This window comes from Mirounga angustirostris, unplaced genomic scaffold, assembly GCF_029215605.1.
Source record: "Mirounga angustirostris isolate CCGP_5_RB_7025 unplaced genomic scaffold, mMirAng1.0.hap1 SCAF_15, whole genome shotgun sequence".
NCBI lineage: Eukaryota > Metazoa > Chordata > Mammalia > Carnivora > Phocidae > Mirounga > Mirounga angustirostris.
Window position 1 is genome coordinate 19,836,894 of NW_026991723.1, and position 13,958 is coordinate 19,850,851.

The window sequence follows — 13,958 nt, forward strand, 5'->3', positions numbered from 1 at the left end:
TCCTGGAGCCCCTCCTAAACCAGATGCCTTGGTGACTGAAAAGAGCTTGGGCTTTGGAGTCACACCAAAGTCAACTTTGGGGTTGTAATCTTGGCTTTATCAGCCACTTAATGGATGACATTAGCCAAATTCAGCTCCCCAAACCTCATTTTCCTCATCTGTAAAATGGGCTGATGGTACCTCTGACCTCAGGATTATTGTGATCAATAAAAGGGAGAACAGTTAGCCAGATGCCTGGCCCCATAATAGATGGTAGGAAATACTCCTGCCTCTTTCTTCTTTCTCTTTGTGCCTCTGATTTCTCAGTCTTTTAAAAAGATTTTATTTATTTATTTGACAGAGAGAGACACAGCGAGAGCGGGAACACAAGCAGGGGGAGCGGGAGAGGGAGAAGCAGGCTTCCTGCGGAGCAGGGAGCCCGATGCGGGGCTCGATCCCAGGACCCTGGGATCATGACCTGAGCCGAAGGCAGACCTGAACGACTGAGCCACCCAGGCGCCCCTTCTCAGTCTTGATCCAGAGAGCTACAGCTGAGGCTGTAAATTACTCAGGGCCTGTTCTCTGCTCTATTCTTCCTTCCTTTTCTGCCACTGGCTACTATTTCTCATTCCTCAAGCTGGGGAAGTTTCTGGAGAACCTGTTACGTGGTTTTGGGTGCCCATTGCCTACTGGGCAGCCCGGCATTGACTTCTGCTAACTTCTGGGGTTGGAAACACCTGGGTCCCCTACCTACCAGGTTGTGACAGTGAATGAACCAGTCAGAGCCTTGGGCTTCCCCTGGCACCAGCTTCTGGCTATTAGAGTTTTTCCAGATCCAGTGATCTCCTGCTTCAACCTGTCACGGTGGAAAGAGACCCATGGTGTTAATAAACAAGGTAGCTCTTGTCCAAGGGTTACCATGCTGGATTTTCGCTGGGCATTGACTCCTGGCAACTCAGTTTGCACAGATTCCCATAGGGGGCCTTTGTCCCACCCCTGGAGAGTGCCCAGCTGAGAGCTGATCTTCAGATTCCCAGCTCAAGAGGATGGAGTCTCTTCCCTTGGAGGCCTGTGCTTTCGGTGAGGGGCACACGGAGCCCTGGGCACCTTTTTAAGAGATGGGCTTTCAGAAGACCGCTGGGGGGCGCCTGGGTGGCTCAGTTGGTTAAGTGACTGCCTTCGGCTCAGGTCATGATCCTGGAGTCCCGGGATCGAGGCCCGCATCGGGCTCCCTGCTCGGCAGGGAGTCTGCTTCTCCCTCTGACCCTCCCCCCTCTCATGCTCTCTGTCTCTCATTCTCTCTCTCGCAAATAAATAAATAAAATCTTAAAAAAAAAAAAAAAAGAAGAAGACTGCTGGGAAGCCACCCACTGCTCTTCACTGTGTGTTTGGGTTAGTTTTGAGCACTTGGTAACGAAGATGCCGCTAACTACACTCGTGTGACCTACCTGCCACGTGCTGGGCCCTGCACTAAGTGCTTCACCCAACCTGTCACCTAGTCTGTCTCCTATAGTCCTCTCGAGCCCCAGGGTCTTACAGGTGGCAGAGTTGAGATTCTGGCTCAGAAAGGAACCCTCCCAAGCTCCATGCGCAGCCGAGGGGCTGTGGCTTCTGGAACCGGGGACACAGATCCCACCCCGTCTCCTCTCTCTTTCTGATCCTTGCTTCTTTCTGCTGGAATATTGGCTTCCTTTTCTCAGATGAGTCTCCCTCGGATGTTCTTACTCTTGACTCACACTGTCACGAACACACAGGGCTGCCTCTTTGTCCCCACTCCCAAGTCAGAGAGTCCCGGGGAGGACTCTGATTGGCCCACTTAGGTCCCCGGCCCAGCTGTGAGACCAGGGGACAAGGGACCCAGCTGGATCTACCTGTTGGGTGGGAGTGGGGTTAGGAGGATCAGGGCAGCTAAAATGCCTGGTGTCTGCCATAGGGTGGTAGGCCTCCCTCTTTCCAGGTGGGAAAGCCGGGGTTTGGATTCCCAAGGTGACTAATGCTGGGTGCTCTTAGTTAGTGGTACCAGCAGTGAGACTCGAGTCAGGACTGACTTAGAGCTCACGCTCCTAGTGCCCTGCCGCGCTGCCTCCCGCCAGGTAGTAGAGGGCCCCAGGTGAGGGCTCGGGGGTAGAAAAGGTGAACACCGTGCTTCAGGTCTTCTGCAACCATGGAGTCCACGTCGTGGGCACAGAGAAATAGAAAGTAAGGGCGTGAATGGTATAAACTATGGGAAGGACGCGCAGAGGGCTCTGGGTGTGTAGGAAGTGAAGGGGTTAAACGGGTGGGAGTGGGGAGCCAGGGTCCTGAGGACCCTTGCGGCAATGAAAGAGGTCAGCGTGTTCCAGGTGTTGTGGAGACTTTGCATTAGGCCTGGGGCTGGACAGGTGGGGACCGGTGTGAGGTCCAGAGAGGGGTCTAATTAAACCTTTTTTCTGAATGTCGTTGCCCTTTTGCAAAGCAGAACTAGATGGATTTTTAATCTTTATTTCAGCATCTACGTCATGGGCTTGGTCCTGGAGTGGATTAGGAACAATGGCGGTGCAGTAACCATGGAGAAGCTCAGCACCATCAAATCGCAGATGATTTATGATGTTATTGATAATTCTCAAGGATTCTATGTGTAAGTTGATGGGCTTTTGCCTCACAGTCTACTGCTTGTGAATTCAGGGCAGGTGGGCCATTCCTTTGTGCATCCCCCCCCCCGGGGAATCTCGGGGCGTGGTGATGTTTCTCACACCAAAGATCTGTCCTGGGAAATCTCAGTTCCTCCCTGTCTGCTTCCTCTATATGTCTCCTGGGGAAAAAGCACGTGTGGGACCCTCAACCAACTGAGCCACCCAGGCGCCCCTAGGTCACTTACCTTTTTAGGAACATTCATTGCTTCCCTTATTACAGGACAAATGTTACCATCACAGGCCTGCCGTCTGTGAAGGGAGTTGGCTACGGTATGAGGAGTCTTCTATGATTCGTGAATGTGTGTTGACCACGGGACGAACGCCTGGGAGGGGTACAGACCACGTATGGGTCTTGCCTTAGTCTCCTAGGACTGCTGGAACAAAAATGCAGTAACTTGGTGGCGTAACAGAGATCTGTTCGCACTCCTCTGAGGCCTGGAGTGCAAGGTGTCAGCTAGGCTTTGCTCCCTCAGAGACTCTAGGGAGGAATCCATTCTTTGTCTCTTCCAGCTTCTGCTGGCTCCAGATATTTCTTGGCTTGTGGTGTTGTCACCCTAGTCTCTGGCCTCACCTTTGTTGTGTGTCTTCACTTCTGGTCATTGGATTTAGGGCCTACCCAGATCATCCAGGATGATTTATCTCAACTAGAGACCTGTAACTTACTGACATCTGCAAAGACCCTTTTTCCAAATAGGTCACATCCACAAGTTCTGGGGCTTAGGACATGGATATACCTTTTGGGGGGCTGCTGTCCAGTCCCCCACCATAGACCTCTCACCAAAATGCCTGCTTAGAAGCACCTGGTACAGTGCCTGGTACACGAGACACTTAATAGATGATGTTTTTTTATTATTATTATTATTTTTTATTTTTTTATTTGAGAGAGAGAGAATGAGAGACAGAGAGCATGAGAGGGAGGAGGGTCAGAGGGAGAAGCAGACTCCCCGCCGAGCAGGGATCCCGATGCGGGACTCGATCCCGGGACTCCAGGATCACGACCCGAGCCGAAAGCAGCCGCCCAACCAACTGAGCCACCCAGGTGCCCCTAGATGATGTTTTCATTTGCGTTTCCCTGCCTTCAAAGTGGCAGGTGTATGAGGCTTTATGCTGTGTGTGTGTGCCTGTGTGCATACACACATGTGTATATTTGTGTTTGTACACATTTGTACACACACATACTCCTTTACCAAGCCTTGGACCTCCTACTTAGTGACCATTACTCTTTGGGTTCAATGATAGTAACTGACTGATAGTAATGGGAGAATGTACATTCTTCTTGACAATTCATGTGCCACATGGGGTGGACAAACCAATGCTTTGAGCCTAACTTAATACATCCCCATGACCACCCAAGGGTGGGGGGTGGGGGTGTACTTTCGTAGCGGATAGGATAAAGCAGCCTGTTACTGCTACCTCTGCCCTTAAAATGCTTGTTGCCTGTTCCTCTGAGTTCTTGGCGTGCAGTGGACCTCCGGCCACAGGCCCTGTGGGGAGTTGGGTTTGGCTGGACGCCTTAGCCTTTAGGCTCCTCTCCCACGTGCAGTCTGGAGGAAGGGGTGCACACTGCTTTCTGCGGGCTCTGGTTCTGTTTGACAGAGCCAAGTGCAGACTGGGGGCTTGGTAGATGGTCCAAGGAGTTCACAGCCAAGGTCTAAATAGTAGTTACAAGCTTGGAGCAGTAAGATGATACGGCTTTGCCTGTAGGGGGTGTAGGGGTTTTGGTTGTTTTTTTGTTTTGTTTTGTTTTTTGAATGAGCTTGAGGCTTGGGCATGAGTAGAGTTAGAGGAGGGCAAAAATACTTTTAGGAATTTTTAGGAAGGCAGGGAATGGCCCCTGCAAAGGTACTGAGGAAAGAAAGTGTATTGTGTTTGGGGAGCAAAGGGTGGGTTGCCTGGAGGGGATGATTGTGCTGGATTAGAAGGAAGGTCTGGAAAGGTCTAAAGACATGTTTAGTCCACCTGTTCAGTCCTCTGTTCACCTGTCCACCCATCTACCCATTCACCCACCCTTCTATCCATCATCCACCCATCATACCCACCCATCTATCCGTATCCACCCCTGCACCCATTCATCCATCCATCCACCCACCCATCTACCCACGCACTCATCCATCCATCCATCATCCACTCACACACCCATCCATCTGTTCATCCATCCATCCATCCATCCATCCATCCATCCATCCATCCATCCAATAAATGTTCCTGAGCACCTACTCTGGGCTAACTGTGTTCTAGGCCCTGGGTTACCCAGAAGAACGGGGTATCTTTTCTGACTCCCAAAGAGTGCTCAGAACCTGAATGTGAGTAAAAGCACTTGGCTATTGTGGAGGGGAGACCAAATTTTCTATTAGCTTTTGGCTCCATTTATTTCTCAGGAGATGGGTAGGCACAAAATGGAAGGACGGAAAGAATGATAATGCGTCTGGAAAATTCCAGGAATTAGAAACAAAACAGAGCATAGGAGGAACTCTGGGAATCCCTGGAATTCCTTTTCCCTCAAGCTTCTTAAACTCCAAGCACCCAACCTGGCATTTCCCAGAAGGCAGCGTGCTGCAGCCAACATGGCAGGTGGGTTGTCTCCTGGGAAATCAGGTCACCTCCCACCCAAAACTTCTTTTTTACTTATGGATGGCCTCGACCCAGAATTTTCATCTTCTAGAGTAAACCTCTTTCTGGGAACTTCCATCCTCCCTGGGCTGCCCGCCCAGAAAATGTCACCCCGGTGCCTGACATTCCTACGGGACACTGTTATTGGAGTCAGTTCGCAGTTGGGTGCTTGCTAGCTCTTCCTGGGGTCACTTGGATTTTCAGGCAATTCTCCACTTTTCTTTCGATCTATAGAAATATTGCGCCAAAAGGGAGGTGAACAATTTTTTAAAGATCTTATTTATTTGAGAGAGAGAGTGTGTGCACAGAGGGAGAGGGAGAAGCAGAGAGCAGGGAGCCCGATGCGGGGCTCGATCCCAGGACCCTGGGATCATGACCTGTGCCGAAGGCAGACGCTTAACCGACTGAGCCACCCAGGCGCCCTGGGAGGTGAAAATTTTAAAGAGGAATACCAAGTAACCTAGAATTAGAATACTGAACACAGTTCTGGGCAGTTTCCTGGGGGCTGCACCGGTGAGCCTGGCAGGGATATTGAGACTAGATGAGACAGCCGCGAAGTCCCCGCCTTCATCCATGGCCTAACCACCCATGTGTCACTGGTCGACCCTGACTTGAGCCCACATGGATAGTGCAGCATTCTTGGCAGAGAACCCCCCTCTTTGCCATTTATTAGTGTGTGACCTTGAGCCAATGACCTAACTGCTCCAGACTCCATTTCCTTATCTGTACAGTGGGTGTAATGATGGTACGTACTTCTTATGACTGCCTTGAGGACTTAAGTGAAAATCCATGTGAATAAAGAATATAAAACAGAGCTTAAGAACATGGGCTCCGGCGTGGGTTAATTTGCATAAAGCATGAGAAGCAGTACTTGGCATCTAGGGAGCATTCCTTAAGAGTTAGTTCCTAATATTATTTTGGGTTACTATGGAAAGCACTCAGACTGCTGAATTTTGATCTTCTAAAGGTGTCCACATGATAGTGTCCATATCCAGACCTGAGGTCACCTTTCTTGCTAGCTTCATGTGGGGACCAGACCCTAGGAAAGAGGGGAGCGTGTGATGGGTCTAGCGATAACCCTGACATAAAAGGAAGCAAGCAGAGCCCTAGCGCTTTACAGATACTAACATTTTATTGTCAGCACAGCCTTGTGAAGCAGACATTAAGCCTATTTTCCAGAGGCACAGACAGGTTAAGGTGACAGCTGGGAAATGGGAGCAAGCCAGGATATGCACATGAGGAGCATCATGGGGGGCTGGTTCCAGGGTCTTTTTTTAAAGATTTTATTTATTTATTTGTCAGAGACAGAGCGAGAGAGACAGTACAAGCAGGGGGAGTGGCAGGCAGAGGGAGGAGCAGACTCCCCGCCAAGCTGAGAGCCCGATGCGGGGCTCAATCAATCCCAGGACCCTGGGATCATGACCTGAGCCGAAGGCAGACGCTTAAACGACTGAGTCACCCAGGGGCCCCCTGACCAGGGAACTTCTTTAGAAGAGCTTTCAGCAGGTCTCTCCACCTTCTGGTGTTCCCACACTCCATTCTCTCCTCTGTGTACTGTTGTTCTTTTTCTAAAATTCACATTTCATATTGTGGAAACCCGATTGTTCCTCACGGCTCAAGGACCCAGTCTAGTTCCCACTGGTGTATCTCCAGGGCCCCCCCCCACCGTCCGGGCCGTACCCCTGGCCAGGAAACCCAACACTCCAGTTCTGGAGTTCTTGCTGGGGGCCCCCCAGGCTTTTGTAGATGCAGTTCTGCCAAGAATGGCCTTCCTTCTGGCTCACGCATCCAAACCTTGCCACGTCCCTCAGACACGTTCCCACTTTCTCTCGGGCAGAATTCCTTGCTTGGCTCTGTGCTTCTTGCTGTTACAGACCTCTCATGTGGCATGTTAATTCCCTACACAGCTGTGTCCCTAGATTGGGAGCAGTTAATCCCCTTGAATCTTTGTTTCCCTCCCTGAGCCTTCTCCCAGAGACCTTCTTGGGTGCCATGTAAACATTTGTTGGGTGCCGACTCACGGCTCTCATGATACCATCCACTTTCATGGTAGGATGGGTCCATCTGGGGTGGGGCTGAACTGTAAATAAGTTGTTTAATTCTTCCTCCTTTTAATTTTTTTTCTTAAATTAGACGTGCTTTTTGCCATGCCACCTCTATAATTGGACCCTCCTGTGGGAGCAGGATATCAGGAGGGTAGCCAATGAATTTTTAATTTAAATGTCAGGCATGAAACCTACCACCTCGTGAAAGGGGGAGGTGTGCGGAATTCAGGCTCAAAGCCCATTACCAGATATTTGGTTTCCCTTCTTTTGCCTGTAGGTGCGCACTTGACTCTTATTAACTTTAGCAGGAATTATGTATGTGCCCTTAGGGGAGAGCATGACTTTTCATGGGGGCTTCCTCACACTGCTTTTATTTGCTCTTTAATTTTAATGAATCATACCCTGTACAAGTGTAAGAATAAAACAGGGCGAGCTTGAAAATGGGGAAGGGGTTATTACATATTTTACTCCTTCTTTTATTCTGGAATAGATGTCTGCTCTTCCATTTGTCTCCTTTGATTGTCCATGGAACATAATTTTGGCTGCTTATTTTTCAAATCGGAAACTGAAGTCAAAATACTAACCTTTCCTAGGTAAAAACTTACACGTCATTCGTTTTTGAGAGTTTGGATAAGCCTTATGCAAAATGTAGGGACCAAAAAGATGCATTTGTTGAATTTAATGGATACTTAGGTTGTTTTAATACGTTCCAGACACTGTTTTATTTTAAAAAATTTTTTAAAGATTTTATTTATTCATTTGACAGAGAGACACAGCGAGAGAGGGAACACAAGCAGGGGTAGACCCAAAGGGAGAGGGAGAAGCAGGCTCCCTGCTTTGATGTGGGGCTCGATCCCAGGACCCTGGGATCATGACCTGAGCCGAAGGCAGACGCTTAACGACTGAGCCACCCAGGCGCCCCTCAGACACTGTTTTAAACTGTATCAGTTATCTGTTTTTGCATCACAGAACACACAAGACAGTTGTTAGAGCAACAACCATTTTTTTCGCTCATGACTTTGTGTCAGCAGGCTGGGCTGGGTTTAGCTGGATGGTTCTTCTTCTCACCTGGGATGTTTATTCAATCAGAGTCAATGGTAATTCACCTGCAGCCAGTGGTCTGCAAGTGACCTCACTCACATGTCTGGGAGTTGGTGCTGGCTGTTGCCGGGCTTTTTTCCAGCAGGCTAGCTCGGGCTTGCCTACATGGCGGCCATGTTTTAAGAGGGCAGGTAGGGAGGCTGTATTCGCCTTGAGGCTTAGGCTTGGAAGTTGCATAGTGACCCTGATGCTGCAGTCTCTTGGTCAAAGCAAGTCGCAAGGCCAGCCGGATTCAAAAGGTGTAGAGAAGGGCGCCTGGGTGACTCAGTCGGTTAAGAGGCTGCCTTTGGCTCAGGTCATGATCTCGGGGTCCTGAGATCAGCAGGGAGTCTGCTTCTCTCTCTCCCTTTGCCCCTCCCCCTGCTTGTGCTCTCTCTCAAATAAATAAATAAATAAATCTAAAAAAAAATGGTGTGGAGAACTAGGACCAGCACATTTTATTTTATTTTTTTTTTTATTTGCGAGAGAGAGAATGAGAGACAGAGAGCACGAGAGGGAGGAGGGTCAGAGGGAGAAGCAGACTCCCTGCTGAGCTGGGAGCCCGATGCGGGACTCGATCCCGGGACTCCAGGATCATGACCTGAGCCGAAGGCAGTCGCTTAACCGACTGAGCCACCCAGGCGCCCTATTTTTAAAGATTTTATTTATTTATTTGAGAGAGAGAATGAGAGAGAGCACATGAGAGGGGGGAGGGTCAGAGGGAGAAGCAGACTCCCTGCCGAGCAGGGAGCCCGATGCGGGACTCGATCCCGGGACTCCGGGACCATGACCTGAGCCGAAGGCAGTCGCTTAACCGACTGAGCCACCCAGGCGCCCGGACCAGCACATTTTTTTCTCTAGGCTTGTAGAGAGAGGGTCACTCACGTCGCCGTGTGGTTGCCATTTATCGGAAGCTGCATATATGTCGTGCCACTGAGCTCTCACAGCTGGTCTGAAATGAAGGTATTAGTTCCATTATTCAGTAAGGAAACTGAGGCTCATGGAAATTAAGTACAAGCCATACAAGGGAATGGTAACTCACTGTTCCATATGCAAGAGTGGTCTCCTTAAGTAAAAATTATCAATGTCCTGCGGCAGATTTTTTAAAATCTTCTATTTGTATTGACAAAATATTTAAAGCGATTTTTCTGTTCATTTGTTAATGGTTGTCGCACATTTCAGAGAAGTAACTGGAATAATATGTTTTTCAGATGTCCAGTGGAGCCCAAGAGTAGAAGCAAGATGAATATTCCATTCCGCATTGGCAATGCCAAAGGAGACGATGCTTTAGAAAAAAGGTTTCTTGATAAAGCTCTTGAACTCAATATGATCTCCTTGAAAGGGCATAGGTGAGTGTACATCCAACCCAGAAGCTTATCAGAGAATTGGTTTAGCTTTTCTCTTCTTTCGTTCTTTCTTTCTTTCTTTCTTTCTATTTATTTATTTATTTATTTATTTATTTATTTATTTATTTATTTATTTATGTGACAGAGAGAGACACAGCGAGAGAGGGAACACAAGCAGAGGGAGTGGGAGAGGGAGAAGCAGGCTCCCCGCCGAGCAGGGAGCCCAACGCGGGGCTCAATCTCAGGACCCTGGGATCATGACCTGAGCCGAAGGCAGACGCTTAATGACTGAGCCACCCAGGCGCCCCTTCTCTTCTTCCTTCCTTCCTTCCTTCCTTCCTTCCTTCCTTCCTTCCTTCCTTCCTTCCTTCCTTCCTTCCTTCCTTCCTTCCTTCCTTCCTTCCTTTTGAGAGCTAGAGCCCCCACACAAGTGGGATGGGGGTGGGGTGGAAGGAGAGAGAGAATCTTAAGCAGGCTCCATGCCCAGCAGGAGCCCGAGGTGGGGCTCTGTCTCAGGACCCTGGGATCATGACTTAAACCAAAGTCAAGGGTCAGATGCTTAACCTCATGACCTGAGCCAAAGGCAGATGCTTAACTGGCTGGCCACCCAGGCCCCCCCCGACCCCCGCGCCAGCCTTTTTAAGATTTTATTATTTATTTATTTGAAAGAGAATGTAAGCATAAGAACAGGGGTGGAGGGAGGGGCAGAGGGAGAGAGAGACTCTTAAGCAGGCTCCACGCCCAGTGCAGAGCCCAACATGGGGCTTGATCTCATGACCCTGAGATCATAACTTGAGCCGAAATCAAGAGTTGGATGTTCTACCAGTGGAGCCACCCAGGCGCCCCTTGGATTTTATTTTTAAGTAATCTCCACACCCAACATGGGGCTTGAATTTACAACCCGAGATCAAGAGTCACGTGCTCTACCAGCTGAGCCAGGCAGGCGCCCCTCTCCTCTTGCTTACAGAGCCCTTAGCATGATTCCCTGGCTGGGTGCACAGTGGGGCCACCTCTGCAGGCTTTTGTCAAAATTCCCTTTGAAAATCTCTGAAATGGCTTTTATGGCCCTGAGGTTGCCATCCCACGACTGGACAGATCACTGTCACTGCAGCTGAACATCAGATAGTTAATCCTGCACGCTCTGTGAAAAGTATGTGTCCTCCCCACGGGGGAGGCGAGACACCGGCCCTGCAGTGGTTGCCTGCTCCCCGCTTCCCATCAGATACCTGACTGAGTTAATCCAGGTTGTGTGAGCACGATGGGCCATCACTACATTAGGGAGAATTTCCTAGTGATTAGACGTTTGAACCTGCTGGCCACCTGGGTTGGGCATGATGGCCTCAGGTGCAGTGTGTCTCTCAGGAGCAGGTGACTGGAAAGAGGGTCATCTTGATGCTGAATGAGATGCTTTTGTTCTCACTGGCTGCATCTGTGGTCCCTCTAGGTCTGTGGGAGGCATCCGGGCCTCTCTGTATAATGCCGTCACGATTGAGGATGTTCAGAAGCTGGCGGCCTTCATGAAGAACTTTCTGGAGATGCATCAGCTATGAACACATCTTAACCAGTGTATACTCTGCCCTTGAACAGTGTATAACGTTTAAAGTAACTTGGGAATGGCGACAGAAACTTAGCGAACACGGTATTTTTCTCGAGTGAACGTGCTTATTACAGATGCCGTTTTTTCGAAGAACAACAACAAAACATCCACAGCTCTGCGGAGCTGGTGGGACTTAATGGCCCCCACCTTAATTCTGACTTGAACTGGAAGTTTGTTTTTTTTTTTAATCTTCCTTTAGCTTTTCTAGTGAATTCCGGCTAACTTTGTCTTTGCTGCTACTTTTTCTAGCTAGATCTCAGTATTCAAACTTGCCTGTGGACTTAATTATGCACATTGAAGTTGCTTGTTTCTGGGGACACACAAACACAGCATGGAGGCTGGGTGGGGACCTCTGGGTGCTGAATCTTGATCCTTTCCACAGTGACAGCAGTGGGGTCTCCTGGGTTCTGCACCTGTTAATTCAGGTCCACACTGCCTGTGTGGTGAGTGTTTGGGGGTTCCAGGCTGAAGGGCAAGCTGGGGGATCTTTCTTTATCCTGTTCTTCTCATAAAGAGATAAAATTGACATACGCTATGTTCATATAGCAAAGTCTGTTTTTAATACCAAATAGTTTATATCTCTATGCAATCTGTTTCTAATAATATGGTTCTTGGTGATGCATGTAGAGACTTAAGAGAATTTGTTAGAATCCTTGACCTCACATATGACGCGTTAACCCTTTCAGTGGTGTCTCTCCCCTCCCCCTTCCCTCTTCAAAAAACTGCTTCACCAGATTTCGAAGTGCCCTGATTCCCTTTTATGTTCCTTTTAGTGGATAGAAGGTTGGTTGGTTGCCCTTTGTTCTTTATTTTTCAGTTAGGCTGTTAAATTAAAATTCTCTGTTAAACTCCCTTCTTGTTGGTTCACTTGACAGTTCTCTTTATAGTGTTTGACCAGTGGTGCTGTGAGTTCCGGAAGATCTTTGCTGAAGAGTCTTTTCCCTCTTGTTTATCCATTGTCAGTATTTTCTCTTGACTGTGTGGAGGACATGAAAGTCCTAAAACATCTAAACCTTTGTCAATAAATTTCTTTATCTGCTATGTAGTAACGTATGTATATATGTTAAGTGACCTCTACACCCAATGTGGGGCTCGAACTTGTAACCTGGAGATCAAGAGTCGCATGCTCTACTGACTGAGCCAACCAGGTGCCCCTACTTTAACCTGCTTTTTAGACGGATTGTTCTGTTAAAAATTTTATGATGGAAAAACTTGAGTCTGAAAGTAGCATCTGAAAAGGGGAATTTAGTTCCACCAAAGGTGTAAGTCTTGAGTCCTGTGCATCCGTTTTTTTTTTTTTTTAAAGATTTTATTTATTTTTTTGACAGAGAGAGACATAGCAAGAGCAGGAACACAAGCAGGGGGAGTGGGAGAGGGAGAATCAGGCTTCCCACAGAGCGTGGAGCCCGATGTGGGACTCGACCCCAGGACCCTGGGATCATGAGCTGAGCCGAAGGCAGACGCTTAATGACTGAGCCACCCAGGTGCCCCATTTTCTTTTTTTTAAGTGATTCGGTATACTGTGGTGGCTTCCATTGGCTTTTGGAATGGACATTATCAAGAAACCACCTTACAGCATAGCTCATGGTGTAAAGGTCTATGAACTTTGTCCCACGTAGGCTGGAAACATGCCAATAGGACAGTTCTGAGCTATCTCTGTTTTGTTGGATTGTGTAATAAGGACCGTACAGATCTCTTATCCCAGCTCACCATCAATTAATTGGGTTATTTGGGTTCCCCTGGTCAGGGCTAAGCTTCCCTCATCTTAGTTCTCATCTGTAAAAAGAAAGATTGAAATAACTCCCCCACTTGTCCCAGAGATGTTGAAGAGCTTCAAACAAGGGCTCAAGGCAGGATATGAATAATGACTACAATAAATGTTTATATAGCAAAGCCGGCCGGTCCATGGAATCCTCCTCAGTGTTCACATGGAAGAGTGCTCAGAGTCGACCTCACCTTTTTCATCCTTTCCTGATGGGCGCAAGCCCCTGTGCGTTGTACCAACCCTAAGTCTCAAATTACCACTTACTTCCATTCCTGTCGCAGGGCCCGCTCTGATGTCTGCCCTCTGCGGATTATTTCTGCAGCCTCGTCTCCCCCAGCCCCCACCCCTGCACAGCCAGCTGGACTACTACTTCCCTCATGCTCCTCCATGATATGTTAAAAATCCAGGGTTCTCAGGCTGGTATCGGCAGCTTTGCAGCATGTGGCCTGGGCTTGTCTTTCTTATGTTTATGGTTCTTGGAATGGGACATGCGTTTGCTTGTGCTGTGACATATTCCTGGCCTGGAGTTCCTGCCTCGTTTGTGCCTCCATCGGAACAATGTTCTTACAGGGGTGACCCTTTTGCCCATCACACGCCTGACTTCCCTACCGAGGTGTCTGCTTCTCTGCCCTCCCCTTAGAGCATCATGGAAGGAGCCATGTTTCTCCACTTCCAGCACCTGGCATCCTTGCCCTTAGTGGGACTCAACAATTGTCTGTTTAAGGAATGAAAAGTCTTATTCAGGTCATATTGGTCTTCCTGAGTTTCACGAACTGAACTTGAAATAGAGGCAGATGTACCATCTTAACATATATGGATTTTTTTTTTTAATTTTTAAAAGCTTAGTATACAATATAATTTCAT

General features: G+C 48.5%; 1 protein-coding gene across 3 annotated transcripts in view; it reads left to right on the forward strand.

The window, feature by feature from the left end:
• The window catches only part of PSAT1 (phosphoserine aminotransferase 1), a 29,155-nt gene extending 16,781 nt beyond the window's left edge, over positions 1–12,374 (forward strand). For 2 of the 3 annotated variants that reach the window (XM_045882293.2, XM_045882294.3), the window contains 3 exons: positions 2,468–2,596; positions 9,598–9,735; positions 11,177–12,374. In XM_045882293.2, coding sequence (XP_045738249.1) covers positions 2,468–2,596; positions 9,598–9,735; positions 11,177–11,282 — 373 coding nt within the window. In that variant the 3' untranslated portion in view covers positions 11,283–12,374. The remainder of the gene's footprint in view (positions 1–2,467; positions 2,597–9,597; positions 9,736–11,176) is intronic. The other variant, XM_064580074.1, reaches the window with a different exon arrangement.
• The last annotated feature ends 1,584 nt before the right edge of the window (positions 12,375–13,958 follow it).